This window comes from Cydia strobilella, chromosome 22 (assembly GCF_947568885.1).
Source record: "Cydia strobilella chromosome 22, ilCydStro3.1, whole genome shotgun sequence".
NCBI lineage: Eukaryota > Metazoa > Arthropoda > Insecta > Lepidoptera > Tortricidae > Cydia > Cydia strobilella.
The window spans coordinates 3,868,774-3,887,066 of NC_086062.1; the positions used below are offsets into that span (position 1 = coordinate 3,868,774).

The 18,293-nt window shown below is 38.1% G+C and overlaps 1 protein-coding gene across 1 annotated transcript in view; it reads right to left on the bottom strand.

Annotated features, from left to right (window-relative positions):
* Positions 1-363: 363 nt before the first annotated feature.
* The window catches only part of LOC134751438 (uncharacterized), a 365,741-nt gene continuing 347,811 nt past the window's right edge, over positions 364-18,293 (bottom strand). Inside the window, exon 2 of the mRNA XM_063686847.1 lies at positions 364-1,010. Within this exon, the coding sequence (XP_063542917.1) occupies positions 379-1,010 (632 nt within the window). The 3' untranslated portion in view covers positions 364-378. The remainder of the gene's footprint in view (positions 1,011-18,293) is intronic.

Sequence of the window (18,293 nt, forward strand, 5' to 3'; positions counted from 1 at the left end):
AGATTTAATTAATTTAATTAAGGTTATCATTATTGGACAACAAACTTGATCAGCAATCATCCTTAGAATGCTGTTTGTGCTATCCCTGGTTCTGCGCAGTAATGAGGCCGCTTTTTTGCGTATAATTGCTACAAAGCCATCGGTTCGAGCCTCCGCAAACATGGCGGAGGCGCTACAGAACCTAGGCAGCCCACTCAGCACTCTGAAGGCGTTGTTGTTCACCATTCGTAGAGCGTTATTAGATTTTTGGGTATAGCTGACCCAAAGGCTACCTGTGTAAAAGTATGAACAAAATGCCTTAGTTAGTTAGTTAGTTTTGCTGGGCATTTTCCGCAACTCGACATCCAATGTGCCTATTTTGCGTGAAACGAGGTAGCGCTACTCTAACCACCCCAGCTCCTCCACGAAGCCTAGCAAGGTCTTCAGGTTGCTAGTTGCTTCCTTTAGTGTGCATGGATTCCCTAGGTATTTGCTCCTATATACTTCTACCTGTTTACAGTCTAGGAGAATATGTTTTGTTGTTTCTTCTTCTGCCATGCACGCTCTGCACATGGGGCTGTCCGTTTTACCCATAATATGTAGGTGTTTGTTTAGTGTGTTATGTCCTGTTATTAATCCTACTATTTTACGTAGTTGGCTTCTTGGTGTTTTCAGTAATATTTTGGTAAGTTTGTGGTTCAGTTCCGGTAGAATTTCTTTGGTTTGCCTGCATGTCTTCATTTCATTCCAGTACTTGTTGTGCAGTTGTCTGTGATGTTGTTCTAGCTGGTTGTGTATGTAGGATATTGGTAGGGGCATGATTGGCTCGGGTCCATATGCCGGTGTTTCTGAACCTTTCCTGGCCAGTTCATCCGCTGCATCGTTTCCTCTTGATCCACTATGCCCCTTTATCCATTGTACTGTTACTTTGTTGCCTTCTTTGCTCACTTCAGTGAGGCTTCGATGACATTCAAGTATAAGCTCTGAAGTAAGTTTGTCGCTGCATAGCGCTTGTAGTACCGATTTACTGTCTGACAGTATTAGTATGGTTTCGTGTTTCACTTGTCGTCTTGTAATAGCATTGCAAGCTTCTATTATTCCTAAACATTCAGCTTGGAATACCGTATTGTGTTCACCAAGGGACTTTGTGATGTGTATGTTCAGGTCCTCTGAGAAGACACCACATCCTGTCCCTTCGTTTGTCTTTGAGCCATCTGTGAATATTCTTAGGTTTATTTGGTTTAGTCCTTCTTTCGGATCTTCTGTTAACGATATGGCGTAATCTTTCCAGAAGATCATAGTTTTTGGTATTTTGTCGATGGGCGCTTCCAGCATGGGCAGTTTTAAGATCGTATTTTCATAGATCTTTTTGTGCGATGAGCTGAAAGATGTCCATAGGTTTAGATTTTTCAAACGAAGAGCTGTGGCAGCCGCTTCTTTCTGTATGTATATGTGTAGTGGCAGGAGTCCTAGCATTATTTCTAGAGCCGCAGTCGGAGTAGTTCTCATGCAGCCCGTTGCAGCCACACATGCTAGTCTTTGTGTTTTATTTAGTTTGTCTATTACTGTAGTTAGCTGGGTGCGGGGCCACCATACCACCGCGCCGTAGCTGATCATTGGCATTATTACCATTTTGTACAGCCACAGTATAATGTGAGGGGCAAGTCCCCATCTTTTTCCCACCATCCTCCGGCATTGCCAAAAGGCTACTGTTGCTTTGTTCAGTTTATTGTCCAGGTGTTTGTTCCAGTTCAGTTTATCGTCCAGGATTATGCCTAGATACTTTACGTCCTTTGAAAGTGTCAGTTTTGTGCCAAAAAGTGTTGGCATTGCATATGTACCCAGTTTTCGTTTGTGTGTGAAGAGAATTGTGTCGGTCTTTTTTGGGTTTACCGATAGGTCATTCTCCTTGCACCATTTCTCTACTATTCTCAGTGCTGTCTGTGTGAGATCGCACAGTGTGCTTATTACTAGGCCGCTGATTAGTATTACTAAGTCATCTGCGTACCCTATAGTCATAAAGTGTTTGTTGTTTAGTTTTGTTATCAAATCGTTTACAACCAGGTTCCAAAGCAATGGTGAGAGTACTCCTCCCTGGGGGCATCCTCTCATGACTAGTGCCTGGTGATTTTGATTTTCGGTTAGTCTTATTATTCTCTGTCTTAGCATATTCATTATCCATTCGATTATGAGCGGATTGGTTCCATGTCTATGTAATGCTTGTTGAATGCTGCTGAAATTGGTCTTGTCAAAGGCTCCCTCTATGTCGATGAAGGTGCCTAGACAGGAGTTTTTCCTCGCTAACGCATTCTCTATGTTGCTTACTACAGCATGGAGAGCTGAGTCAGTTGATTTACCTTGACTGTAGGCGTGTTGGTTTGGATGGATTGCTATGTTTTTTAGAGCCGTGTCCTTCAGGTCTCTGTCACATAATCTTTCTAGTGTTTTTAGCATGAAGGACGTTAGGCTGATTGGTCTGAAAGACTTAGGATCCGAATAATCGGTTTTTCCTGGTTTTGGTAGGAAAATCACTTTCACTTCCCTCCATTTCTGTGGTATATACCTAAAGGCTATACAGCTGCACAGTAGATTGGATAGATGTTTTATTAGTATGTGTCCTCCCCACTTTAGTAGGGCTGGGTAGATTCCGTCTGTTCCCGGCGATTTAAAGTTATCAAAACTATTTACCGCCCAGGTCGTTTTGCTATGTTCTGTTATGCGTTCTGCTGTCTTCCATTCTCTTTCAGTTGGATTGTAGTTCGTTATGTGTTGTTCCGGGTCTTGCTCATTTACTACCTTGCATCCTGGGAAGTGGGTCTCAACCAGTAGCCTTTCTGTCTCTGCTGGGCTACTGGTGGTGCTATTATCCTGTCTCCTCAGGGTGCCCAGTAGTTGCCTTGGTTGGTCTGCAAGGATTTTCCTTGTTCTGTTTGCCTGTGTTACAGTGGATATGTTATCGCAGAAATTCCGCCATGTGGCTGATTTTCTGTATCTCAGTCTTTTCTTATAGTCTGTTTTAGCTGTTTTGTACTTATCCCAGTCCTCTTCAGCTCTTGTGTTCATTGCTCTGTTAAGTAACCTTCTCAATTTTGTTCTCATTCGGTCCAACTCCGGTCCCCACCAGCTGTTGTTGTTACTGCTTTTCCCTCTAGCTGATGAGGTCGATAGTGGACATGTGTTTTCGTAGCTATCGGTAATGTTCTTAATAAGTAAGTTTACCTGTTCCTCCAACTCCTTTGTATTGCTAGGTCTGTCTGTGTGTGTGTTATTGTCTAGTTTACCTTCCAGAAGTTCCTTGTACGCCGGTATGTCCGTGCGTCTCGGGTTTCTTCTAGGTGTGGGTGTCTGTGTGTCGGCTGTTAGGTCGTACCGAATCCATCTGTGGTCGGAGCAGGATAGCTCGTCCGACACGTGCCAGTTGGATATGTGTTGAGCTGCCAGTCCTGTGCTTAGAGTAATGTCAATTATAGTATTACATCTACGAGTGACAAAGGTTGGTTTGGATCCTGTGTTTAATATATCTAGGTTAGTTGACATAAGGTATTCAACAATATGCCTTAAACAAAGTTATTTTTACCGCTTTTGAACATCTAGCAAACCTTCGGACCAGCATATTCGCCCTTACGCACAACGCTCTCTGTTCTCTCTCCATGTCCTCATCGTCCTTTAAGTCGTCGGTAACAATATGCCCTAAGTATTTAAACCTATAGACTCTCTCGAGAGCGATCCCGTTGAGTCGAACTGGGGGCACATGTGAGGGGCATTTGTTACTGGACTTAAACCATTACCTCTCTTTTTACCATTGTAAATCAAACCATGTGAGGAGGCATAGGACTCGCATATGGAGACAAGTTTGCGGGGTGCGCCAACCGAGGGCGCCAGCCCGCGCCACCTATGTAACTGTGTAATTGTTTTACATGAGTAAATGAATAATTATATCATATAAGCTAGGTACATTTAAGCATATTACTGCATTTACATCGGAATTACAGAGATGCTCAAATATCATAGAATAGACATCGGGAAGTGGTTCTAAGTTCTAACTTAAGTTACAAGATTTGAAGCATACATATTACCTATATACCTACAAATACACGCAGTGAACCTAAATAAAAGTGTGTAATAACCTAATAACAAATAGGTACTAAAATGTTATTTAAATAATACCGAGCAAGCGAGTCGAGATATAGCGTGACGTCACAACAACGTCTGCTGCGGTGACGTCATAGTTTTTCCCCAACATTTCAAAGGTGACGTGACTCATTTATCACTTAAAGGGCTTCTAACAAGAAAATAAGGGGTGGTTTTTATTATTGTTGAGTATTATATTAGTGCGTAGGGGTGGTATTCCACCTATACAATTTCTTTGTCCAAGAGAGTATACCACCGTAATAATATCTGTGCGTTTACCTTTTTGTGCATGCTGATGGATGAGCCACCATCGATGGTTTGTATGTTCCATTCAGCCAAATAATTTAATTTTTTTTTAGTGAAATATCGTATTATTTAGCATTTTATTTATATAATAACAAATAAATATTTACTTTATATCGTTTAATCATATTTGTTGGAAGTAATAAATGTTTAATGGTGAAATAAAAAAATATAAGTATATAAATTTTTTGAACATCCAAACTCTGGTGTGGATAAGGGGCAAGGGCCTGACTGACACTCTTTGATAGAGAAATATAGTCTTATTGCGATTCCTATAACATGAAAGAGAAAATAGTGCCATGCTTTGTCCTTATCACCGACCGGCTGGCATCATAGGTAGGAGGCGATGGCGAAATACCGAAATTTATAAGAGTAAAAGAGAAAAAATCCTATGCTGCCTAAATTTTATATGAATATTCTTTCTCTTACCCCCGGTCGCTCGGTGGCGCGTCTATAAACTACTTGTATATACTATGTCTATTGGTGTGGACGTACGGACTACGGTCAATGAGGTTGTCTATGCTGCTCGAAGAAATATGTCATGGAGTGATGACGTCACGGTTTGGCTCGCTTCTGATTGGTGTTTCAGTCAAAATGGCCGATTGAAGAATTTCGATATATTGTAATTCCGTAAGGAATTCGTAAAAGAGGTGCAAGCGCGTACTGCTCGCCCTTAGTTGGTCAAAGATGCCTAGTCTTAGTAAGATGGCGTATAGTTAGTCGAGAAATTGGGACCGGTTCCGCCGTGGCGGGGTGGTCTAGGCGTTCAAGGCGTTAGCCCGGATTGCTAAAGACGCCGGTTCGAATCCGGCCTTTACCAGGCTTCGTCACTTTTTCTTTAATGCATGACATCTATTCCAATTTACAATTTATATGTAGTAGTGTGACTAACACACAAATTAAAAATATTTTTATAAAATAATTTGAAGTGTTCCCAAAGTTGCACTGTAATACTCTAATGTCGAATTTATAATCAAACACGTAAGAAGGGTTAGAACTTTTCAATACTTTATTTCGATTCGGCGGAACTGTGGTAAAAACATAATTCCTTATGTAATATAGTCACGTGTTTATTAATACTTTAGGGAACGTTTTAGGATTTCATTACCGTTATGATTCTTTTAAAAGTTGTATAACTATGTGAAAGTGTGGGTTTCGTATTTATAACGTAATTCTTTAGTGAAGAAACATTATAGGATTCGGTCTTGAGTTTCAATGAGTTCATAATATTTGCATGTTTCTTAAAATATTTAGGAATTATTACATAAGTAACTTAAGTATATTATTACATAAGGAAATAAACACATGGTGTTCAATTCATAAGGGGCAGTGAGGGTAACTCGGTTAACTATAACGCAGCGTAGGGTAGGACGGGGACGTTTGAAACAATTTATGTTTAACCTCCTGTAACTATTTAATTTTTACGGTTAGAAGGGTATGTGCCTATATTATTAAAGGTTATTTATTTAGTTTTTCAATAAAATGTGTTTGAAAAGCCTATCGCCCATGGTTACGTAATGATAGGGAATTAAAGAGAATGTGGAAGGGTGGTTCAATTGACTCCATAGGTATGTTAATTGAAACACTATGTGGGGACGTTTGAAACACCTTAATATATTCGTCAAATTCATTAATTCAATGAGATCAACTAAAGTTCGCAAAAAAATTACAAACATTTCCCAATTTATCTGCGTCTGAAGATTTTGATCAAAGAAAGGGATGCAAAAAAAATGTAAGACATCTTGACTTCTTTGTTGTGATTACCTAAATTACCTTATACATATAGCTTAATCAAACGTATTTTATTGCAAGAACAAGATATGACGATAAGGATTTTTTGTAGAAATACTTAATTATGTTTCATACAAAAGTCAAAAGTTTCAATTATAACAATGTTTCAATCATAATGACCAAAATAAAATCACTGCCACTCCCTTTTTCTCAAAGCATGTATTATTTGAAAAAAAAAAAGAATTATAAATATCAATAATCAACTATTTGTAAGACTTGTGAAAAATGCGGGGACGTTTGAAACGTTTCAATCGTCCCCAAGTACGTTGTTTCAACCATCCTCGTGTCACATGTTTTACTTCAAGGACCAATATTCTTTACAACCATCCTCCAGCTCCATTAATGCAGCTGCATTGCTCCATCGCTGTTTAATGGCAGTTGAAATATTCCATAATTCCCATCCAAAACACCAAAAAAATTCAAGTAGTCATAATACATAAATAAAAAAATCCCATTAAAAACATTTTATGTAAAAAGATACAAGACTCGCAACGCAATTCTTCTACTACAAAAAAGTTTTGAGATGTAATATGTGATACCAACTAGGTTATTTTAGTCAGTGCCCGGGGGTGTTAAAACCGCATCAATATTAGATATCTTTAACTTGGCCATCGCACGGCTGCATAATGACCAAAGGATCATCGTCAACTATTAAAAATAATTCTTATTGAACATAACGCTAGCGCTAATCACATGCAGCTTGAATTACACATATTTATGAGTACGGTACGAGTAAAGCATTATGTGCTTAGGCCCCCCCCGATTTCTGGACGACCCCTATGCACAAAACCCGCCTGGAGAGGGTACTCTCTATTCAGCTTTTATTATAATTACAACAACAACACAGGTTATTAATAACAAGGTTAAAAGCTTTTTAAATAAACTTTACTTCAATGTAGAATATAGGAAACATAAGGCTTCGCCGCCGCCGAAAACGTTACATGACCAAGCTTAATCAAACTTTTCGATTAAGAAATAGCTTTGTAGTCAATCATAACATCTAATAATACAAATTTTCCGACATATATTTGATTTACGTAACGTAAAATCTTTCCGAAACTTTTTCTTTAGATGAGGCGTATAAAAATAACATTCATCAGGTGACCTCATAATTGGTTACGCGTGAAGGATAACGTCACAGGTCACAGTTATGGCGTAGCAGGGACGTCATATTCATGTTACGGATGGTGTTGTTGTGATAAGTATTATTGAGCAATTTATTAGGTAAACACCGTTATCAATGTTTTCACCTATCAATAGTGATTCTTGAGGAATGTTTAGGTGTATAATTTGTTAAGGTTTTGTGTAACCCGTGCGAAGCCGGGACAGGTCGCTAGTAAATAATAATGGTTGGCAATACGTAGGTACCCTAAATTTTAATTTAGTACCTGTAGTCACGGAGTTTAATTGTTGAGCCATTTAGGGTTCAAGCTATTTTGGTTTTCAATACTAACGGTATGAAATTTCCAATGCATAGTGAACCCCAAAGGGCTCAACAATTAAAGTCCATGACTGTACCTACCTACATAACTTCGCCATAACTAGCACATAATTCATCTAGATATAACTTGTATATCTTGTATAAATTGTTGTATCATGTGCTTGTTGTTGTTGTGTTGTTGTAATATTCTTGAGCGAATTGGGGCGGCGTTTGAGGGAGAGGAGAGAGGTCATGACCCCCGTTCCGGGTCATTTCTGATGCAGAGGCTCTATCGCGGTTCAGTGTGGCAACGCGGTGAGCGTGATGGGCACATTTTGCGTCTGGAAGGGCGCGGGACGAGTTGTTTGACTAGGTTGTGGCTTTGCTTTGTTTTAATTCAGTTTATAGTTAATTTTAATGTAATTTATTTTAATGTACCTTTTGTTTGTATTTAATTTAAATTTAATTCTAAAAAAAAAACTTGTGTTTTGGATCTAATTTGGGCGTTTAGTTATTCGGATTAGGAATAAGTTTTAGTATAATTCTCTTAATTAAAAATGACTAGGCGAAGTTGGGACGTGTGATTTTGTTAATCAGTTGTTGCCCGATTGCGAAGAATATCTTGGCATTATCTAGGCCACTCGGTCAACAGGACGAGGCTAGCTGTATATAAAGGTAGTAAATAAGCCATATATAAGGTAAACGGAGCGCTGTGAAGGCAAATAGGTCAGTTATGTGAATGTGTTAGTACGGTTGCGTAATGCTTTACAATAAAAGTTGGCTTTCTTCGCCAGGTATAGTTATAAAACTAGGTACTGTAAAAGGGCGTTACTTTGAATGGGGTTGGCCGGTCGAAATAATTAGCAGCTGGCGCCAGCATAGCTTGCCCTGTCAATCCCTAGAATTGTGTCAAATTTTTGTTTTTTTAATGCCCTGGATGCCAGCCATTTAAGCCGAATCTCATAGATAAAGGGGCAAGCTATGATGGCGCCATCTCTGCAAACCTGTTGCCAACCCCATTGCGAGGAAACGTTGATCATCAATTTTTGAGAAAGGTAGTTGATTTTAGAACGCTAGCAACGCTAGCCTAAGATACTGTAACTTTATTTATAACAATTGTATATTGATGAATACCATGGTTGCAATAAAGTATAAAATAAAATAAAATAAAAATAAGTCTTGCGGTACCAAATTTTGTACATAATAAAATTCATCCTTCAGTCCCAGCATTAAGGAAGTTACTATAGTAATAAACACCGATAGTACATATTTCGGTACAAAATTTTTAGATGCCCCCGCTTTCAAATTTGAATGCTCGCGCGGAGTATTCTGACAGACCATAGGGTTGTAAAAAGTCTGTTCAGGACTGACAGCAAATATTTATTATGTGCAAAAAAATGAAGAAGAGGCCTCTAGGACTATGACGTTTAAAAAAGAGGTTAAAATTTTAATGGTAGGGTTGGCAACCTTAACAGATATATACCTAGTTGGTCAAACCAAATTGTCAGTAAATAAGAATAAAAAAAAATTTACTCGTCCTTTTCTTTTGGGTGCTGGTACTAGTGTAAGACAAAGATAGTAGGATCCTCTCTGTCTATGTTTGAAATGAGACAGTCCTTTGGCAAACTATACATGATGAAAGCGTTCAGAAACCAATTCCTTGTTTTCCCGATGTGGTTCCTGCAGTACCGGCCAATAATATATGACCTCCATGTTTTACGGTATAACTTCTTTTTATATTTGTGAGTGTCTTCCACCTCCCTGCGTTAGGTAGTCTATATAGTAGTATTTCTTTGTACGGGAGATGGGAAAAATTGGTCTCATGTAATAGTTTTTCCATTGAGGTTTTTTTTTAATGTATTGTCAACTTCATTTTTTTACTAGAGGTTTTTTTAGTAATATGCTGAGTCTCCTATTGTAATACACAGTATTTCATTGCAGTATTTATCATATATTTGTATAAAATGACTAGTAAAATATGCAATCTACAAACTATATAACCTATATTGTTTAGTCTTGTACAAGCTTATACAAAAACACTCAAAGGTGATATATTATTGGCCGGTACTGTATTTGTAATGTTGCATATAGCAATTACCTTTTACCTAAAAAAAGGTAAAAGGTATGTAAAAGAAAAAGAGGAAAACCAAGAGCCAGATGGGAAGACGACATCACACATACGGCTGGCAAACAATGGATGACACAAGCCAAAGATAAAGACCACTGGTCATCTCTGGAGGAGGCCTTTACCCTCAGCTGAGAGGGGTTCTCGCTTGACATTGCTATTTATACTTTATTGTTATATTACTATTGACTATTCTCTTCTTCTTCTTCTTCCTGGCTGTATATGTCCCATATCATTTGGGGTCAGCCCTCCTTGTACGTTTACGCCACAATGTACGGTTTTGTGTTGTCTCCGTATCTACCTCCACCAATTTCAGGTCCTTTTTAATGGTCAGACTCCAAGTCGCGGGGGGTCGGCCTGAACCTCTTTTTCCCTCCTGAATGGCCATTACTTTTCTCGTCATGTGGTCTTCACTTCTTCTCATGACATGCCCATACCATCTCAGGCGGTTTTCGCGGAGTTTGTCTTCGATTTTAGCGACTTTGAAGGTTCCTCTTATGTATTCATTTCTAATCTTATCCATCCTAGAAACTCCGCCAGCCCAGCGCAGCATTTTCATCTCTGTAGTATGCAGTTTCCGTTCATCTGTCTTTTTCGATGGCCAACACTCAGAACCATACAGGAGAGCGGGTCTTATTGCTTGTTTGTACACTTTGCCTTTGGTTTTTATTGGCATTCGGTGGTCACAGAGGACGCCTGTCATGGAACGCCATTTCATCCAAGCTGTAGTGATTCTACTCTGTATATCTTCTGCGGTACTATCTTTAGGTGCTACTACAGATCCGAGATATTTGAATTTATCCACTCTCTTTAGTTGGACCCCGCCTATAGATGGTGTATTATTAGATGTAGTACCAGAGAAGTTGCAGTACATATATTCGGTCTTACTTCTGCTGATTCTAAGCCCTCTCCCCTCCAAGGCCCCCAGCCACGCGTCCAGATCCACTTGCACTTGTTGAAGGGATTCTGCAACGAGAACTATGTCATCAGCATAAAGTAACGTCCATGGTGGCTGATGTTGTATATCTTGTATGTATTACTATTGACTATTGACATTTAAATTACTAATCTGTATTGTGTTGACTCTATTATTTTATTAATTAAAAGGCATGAAAATATTCAATTTATTCAATTTAATTAAATGTATTAAACTTAATGCCTAATAAGAAATTTATCAAAAATTTGCATGACAGAATAGGGAGTAATACAAATGTACTGTAACTTTTTACGAAGCACCTTTAACTATTAATTTGATTCTATGTGAGTGTACTTTTTTATATTTGCGAGAAATAAAAGGCTTTTTTTTTATAAAGCAATTAATGTTACATGTAGTTACTTAAGATACTTAAAAGTATTTTTAAAATCAATTCAGTCGATTACGAACGTACGAAAATATTCCGATTGTGCGCAATACCGAATAATTACCGGTTATTCGGCGCACCTGTGTAATTAAGTGAATTTTTTTATTATTATGAAACATTACATACCCGCGTACCAGTGTTTGCAGATTACACAAGTGGGACGACTTTTTATTTGGCGAATTTTTTTTCTCGATTATTTATTAACATTTCGTTAGACGGAAGAGCTCCTCATTTTGGATTAAATAAATAGAAAATCGCAATGTGTCCCAAACAAATTAGGTAGTTTTCCGCTCAGTTAGGAAAAATACCAACATATTTATTCGCAACTCTGAGGACGATTTTGTTGGACATACATTGTATATAGTTTATTTATTTATTTAAACTTTATTGCACAAAATATATAGTTGCCCGTAACATATACAACAATGTATAAATGGCGCACTTAATGCCAAATGACATTGTCTACCAGTCAACTATGTGGGGCCAAATGGAGATACATACAATTGGTGCAGAGAGAAAAGTATATTGAATGAATGTAGTTTATGAACTATTTTTTTCTGTTTTCTGAGTCTGTTTGTAATATTTATGATATTCCAAAAATAAGTAATAAACAAATGGGATGTAGCTAACTCGGATTACACGCATTTAGGACCAAATGAAAGTATTAAAACGATTTCCAGCTTGCTGGGAGGTAATTCCTCAAAACGCTATTTTTGGATCTAATTTGATTGGCCTAAGGCCAGGATTACACTTGTAAGTTTTACTTACGTAAGTAGGGACAAACCTATTTGCTAGAATGAGATAACGATATTCATATCTCATTCTGTAGTATAGCTGTGTCCCTACTTACGTAAGTAAAACTTACAAGTGTAATCCTGGCCTGGCCTAATAATAAATTCTCATTTTGTAAGTAATTATTGTTATGTAACTGACAGTGTATGATTAATACCAAAAAAATTCTATTCTATTCTATTCTATTCTATTCTATTCTATTCTGATGTTAGAAGTAGAAAGTAAGCATTCACAATCAAACTACAATTCTATGAACAATTCGACCTTTTTCCGCACTCATGACATTTCACTACTTGTGGAGTGACTCATGATTCAAACAGTGACGTCATTGTGACGTACGATCGTGACGCATTGGGATTCTGTTGTTTTATCTACAACCATCGAGAATATAAGTAAGCTTAGAGTACACATGTAGTGCATAATTGTTTTCCATCGTATTTTCTCGGAAACGTTCGTAATTGTCATGCTTCTTCAGTCACCTTCAGTAATTTTTGTTCCGAGACTGACTGAAGTAGCAAGACACGTTAACGTGAAAATACGATGGAAAATAATTATGTACTACATCTGTACCCACTCCATTCATCAGTTTCCTTACTTAATAAATAATAAGTTGTATGGGACGTATGGTTAAACGTACGAGTATTACTCGTATTAATACGTTTTAAACGCGATTAAAACTTGATAATTATTATGAAGATTAAATTCTTTCTTTGTCCTAAATTTAAAGGTTCGCAAATGTACGCATATTCTTTTATCAAAAAACAAAATGGATAAAAAGTTTTTAAACTAGTTCTTATATAAAAGTTTGCAACGATTTTGATGATAACGCACGCAGTGCAGGTGTTATTTTAACCATCAAACTTCTATGAAATTACGACGTATAAATAACACTTGCACTGCGTGTGCTATCAAAAGTCTAACTCTAGTTGAATTTGTAGAATATTAGTATAAAATAGATAATAACCGCTGATAAGCAATATAACGACTCATACATAGTATAGGTACAAGGTGACGCACATTATTTATGATTAAGGACAGTTTTTTAGGCCTTACCAATAAAAATGTCCATTTTTCATGACTCAAATTTCCCCTTTGCTTGTATGTCATTGACCGCAAAGCATTTCATTGTCAGGGTCCGCATAAACACTCATCTTGCAATTTATGAATTTGTTATCGGAATAGAATAGAAATAGTAGATTGTTAACCAAGGGATGAAAGGCACTCATTTCTGCCGAGGTGTCTTGGCGCTCGAACGCAGTGAGAGCGCCAATAGTCCGAGGCAGAAATGATGCCTTTCACCCGAGTTAAACACTCTACTTTTCATTTCGAATACGAGGAAAGTAAAATGCATGTGTTTTTTCAAAAACATGACGAATAATACATTTTTATAGTATTTATTGAGGGTACTTTCAATTAAAAATTCAGGCAAAAGTATCGTTATTTATGGAATGGAGAGTCAAGTATCACAATGGAAATTGTATAACAAATCCATTTAAACTCAAATTTCAATTGCTTATCGTAAAAAAATTAAAAATATCGTACTTCGAACGTAAAATGCTCTAGTGCAGACACGTATCATTTTCTGCGCACCTTTTAGAACAACAATGACCCTCTTTCAGAGCATGAGAAATGAAAAAGTTTTAAATTGTCTGGTATATTGACCTAGACTATGAAATTTGGCAAGTAATGTCGTCTTACACTAACTACACTAAATAAATTTGTAAAAAAAAGTTAAATATGCACGGAACCCTCGGTGGACGAGTCCGACTCGCACTTTTCCGGTTTTTATCATTTTATTGACTTCTAGTTTTTCTACCGGTCTTTATAATTCTCATCTACCCAAGGGTTAACTGAAAGAGATCCCTTACAGGATTAAGTTCGCATTTGTACTCCCTATCCTGTGCATTATTTGTGTCTGTATGTTCTATATAATAAAGGGTCAATGTATACATACAATATCATATTTAAAATGGCAGTATATCTTTGTAGCACCCATATTTAACTACTTTTCAGGCAGTTTTGCTACAAGGCACAATTTTTGTTAAAATATTCTGCTATTTAAGTAGCTTCCCGCCACTGGTACTGTCCAATAACAAGTCATGTGTAAAAAATCTGAATAAAAACAATTTCTACGTCGCAAAAAACTATCAAATAAGAATCAAAACAACAGTCGTTTTCCTTGTTATTCTTATTTCCATATGAAAGAGTCCGAATGTTAATGGAATGTTGTGCAATTTTCCAGCGATGACTGCGACCTTGTCCTTGCAAGTCTCAGCCAAAATGGCTGACTTCCATTTCTTTATTTATCTGAAAATATACCTTGACAATGAAATCTTAAGGTTGCTTATTGAGGGTGGCGTTCAAAAGAAAGGTCCTTAGGATTCATTTGCTCTTGCTCCTTGATAAACTGATTTCCATCCAAGTGGTTATCTGAAAATAGACGTTGAAGATGACATGTTATGGTTGCTTTTAGAGGGTACGTTTAAAATGAAATAAGTCGTTTTGATACATTTGCGAGTGCAGGCATTGAACCTATGACGTGTCTTCGAACAGTCAGAGTCTGTCGCGTCTTAATACATTAACTAATATGTACTTATGCTACGTAGTGCTTTTCTGGTTGTGAGAGGTTCTGTGGACCACTGTGGAGCACGGAACACAGCGAATCCTTATAAATTAATTTTTAACAAGCAGAAACGTCTGCGATCGATGCTATTAAGCTTAGAATAAATTTAAAAGTGGAAAAATTACTGCCTTGGGTGAGACTTGAACTCACGGCCTCTGGATAGATACTCCAGCGCTCTGCCAACTGAGCCACCAAGACCTCATCCATAGTCAGCAAATCTTCCCACTATATGGGTCTAGGGGACCCTAGCGACATCTACCGTAAGAGTGTTACACTTCTTAAACGGCCACCGGAGTTCCAAGTCATATTGGAAATTCACCAGTTACGATGTGCTACCCATTCTAAATTAATTTTTAACAAACAGAAACGTCTGCGATCGATGCTATTAGGCTTAGAAAAAATTTAAAAGTGAAAAAAATTACTGCCTTGGGTGAGACTTGAACTCACGGCCTCTGGATAGATACTCCAGCGCTCTGCCAACTGAGCCACTAAGACCTCATCCAAAGTCAGCAAATCTTTCCACTATATGGGTCTAGGGGACCCTAGCGACATCTACCGTAAGAGTGTTACACTTCTTAAACGGCCACCGGAGTTCCAAGTCATATTGGAAATTCACCAGTTACGATGGGCTACCCATTCTAAATTAATTTTTAACAAGCAGAAACGTCTGCGATCGATGCTATTAAGCTTAGAATAAATTTAAAAGTGAAAAAATTACTGCCTTGGGTTTGGGTGAGACTTGAACTCACGGCCTCTGGATAGATACTCCAGCGCTCTGCCAACTGAGCCACTAAGACCTCATCCATAGTCAGCAAATCTTCCCACTATATGGATCTAGGGGACCCTAGCGACATCATCCGTAAGAGTGTTACACTTCTTAAACGGCCACCGGCCAAAACCAAGCAGAAACGTCTGCGATCGATGCTATTAAGCTTAGAATAAATTTAAAAGTGGAACAATTACTGCCTTCGGTGAGACTTGAACTCACGGCCTCTGGATTCAAGTCTCACCCAAGGCAGTAATTTTTTCCACTTTTAAATTTATTCTAAGCTTAATAGCATCGATCGCAGACGTTTCTGCTTGTTAAAAATTAATTTAGAATGGGTAGCACATCGTAACTGGTGAATTTCCAATATGACTTGGAACTCCGGTGGCCGTTTAACAAGTGTAACACTCTTACGGTAGATGTCGCTAGGGTCCCCTAGACCCATATAGTGGGAAGATTTGCTGACTATGGATGAGGTCTTGGTGGCTCAGTTGGCAGAGTGCTGGAGTATCTATCCAGAGGCCGTGAGTTCAAGTCTCACCCAAGGCAGTAATTTTTCCACTTTTAAATTTATTCGAATCCTTATAAACTTTTTGAAAATATCTGTTGTTGTGTTATTATTCCCAGGTAGCATTTATACGTCATTATGACGTCAGCGACATCATAACGACGTCATAATTACGTCATTATGACGTCGCTGACGTCACTGCTACCTGGGTTAGAGAGAAGCCATACCAAACAATAAAATTGTCGCAATTGCAACCTGTGTTACGCGAACAAAACGTCGTAAGCGCCGTAAAATTCATGGCGCTTACGCGTTTAGGTCACGAGATTCACGCTCCGCTTCTATGGCTTGTCGAAACAACAACAAGTCATGGCGAAAAACACTGTTCTCTGTGCCGGTTCTATACGTAGTAATAATAGTCGTTGTTTTGTACAGTCAGCTGCAGAGAAAAGGTACCCCACGTCCATACCAATTTACAGAACTTTGTATGCAGGGGGGGTGCCTTTTCTCTGCAGCTGACTGTACTAAACTGGCTTGAAAGATGTCTCGTAGTTTGGTCTTTCCATAAGCAACTTTGTACGGTCCCCGGCAAGCGCGGCCGAATCGCACCTTCCCATACAAACGTAGTTCCGCTCTCATTTTAAAACAACGTTTTGGATTGTAATGAAACTGCACATACAATAACATGAGGTATATCTAGGTCTGTAGTTAGTTTATATAGCTCCAGCTTATAAAACAAACGAAATAGAACAAAAACAAGTTTTGTATGAAAAACTTATATAAACTCTCTGTATTTCTTTAACTATGGTACCTACATAAATTAATAACAGATAGATATACCTTATCCTATTGTGAGTAACAAGTTTCAGAGCAATCTAGCTAGTCGTTTTAAAATGAGAGCCGAACTACGTTTGTATGGAAAACCGAGCTTGCCGGGGACCCTTAACTATCCAATTTCTCACAAACCCAAAAGGGATCTAACATTATATTTCCTTAACTATTTTAACGACCTTAATTACAAAATTGTGGAATGAACTGTCGCTCGCGTTTTTTATGGACCGATACGATCTGCAAACCAAAGGCCGACAACGCACTTTGAACCTCTCTGGTGTAGCAGATGTCCGTGGGCGACGGTCATTGCTTACCATCAAGCAATTCGTCCGCTCATTTGCCTCCTAATATCATAGAAACTAAATGTCAAGTGTCAAAACTATTTATAGGTATTTAGACTCCTATACATAAAAAATATGTGTATTGGATACCTCTTCAATCTTGTTGTCTGACCTTGTTCGGGCATTGTAATCTTTTAATATGAGGGTATGCCGTTTCGGAGCAAATTCGGAGGTAGATTCAATACCTCTGACTGTCGGCTCGGGCGCGGCCTGCAACGCATGTTCCTCTGTGTGTTAATATTTTCAAAATTCGGTATTTCGGTGGTGTTTGCGAACAATCAGTTGACAAGGCGTGTGTGACGACCTCTCAAGGCCCTGAAAGCCTGCTAGCTAGCTGAAGAAGGACCAGGATCCCCGAAAATCATCAGCGTGTGCTCAAGGGTTATTGGCTATCCCATATTGGTTGATTGCAATGCCTGTCCAAAGTTTTTAATACGCTAGGGAACCTAGGACCAGCTGAGTTATCGAAGGGTTCATAAATATGTGAACAGACCTGTTATTCTTTTTTCACCTACTTTTGATAAGTAGGCCTATATATTATCAATAAACCTTTAACTGAACTTTTCTTACTACTCATAAGTACTATTTTGAACATAAAAAACTTCTTTATTTAGGATACGTATGTTTACGAAGTAAAATCCTTGGTGAGTTTATTCGCACACACCTTGAACTCACGCGAGTTCAGACGTTACCCTTCCAGTGATTTAACGAAGTTATAAATATACTGCATTACAAATAACTATATTTCATTGATATAAATAGTGTAATAAATAGCATCATACCTAGATCTAGAATAGTTATTATACGGGTTATTAACGATACAAGTGCGAAAAGTAGGAAATTCGCAACGAGTGGCGATAAATATTTTAAATCGACAAGAGTTGTGAATTCCCTATCCGCACGTGTAAGTAGGTATATAAAATACATATTATTTCAGATGGTCGGATTTGTTTTTAACTTACTGTACATACAATAAAATGGGTCCCATGTCATCGATAACTGTACAAACATGGTGACGCCATGATTACATGATTTTCGTTACACGATATTGTTAAAAATACACCATACGTACGCGTGATAAGATTGTTAACTGACTTTACGTGATAAAAGTATCTGCTGTCAAGTGGGAGATTAAATAATGATGTTCTTGTGAAGTAATTATGTCACATTGATAACTAACATAGATGAAGGGAGCGTCTGGCCACGTAGCCAACATGCCAATCGCTTACGCTCCTTAGCGAACGAAACGCAACTGTCGAGTGACAGTCGACAGTTCGAACTTACATGGAAGAGTGATAGAGAGACAAAGCGTTTCGTTGTTGTAG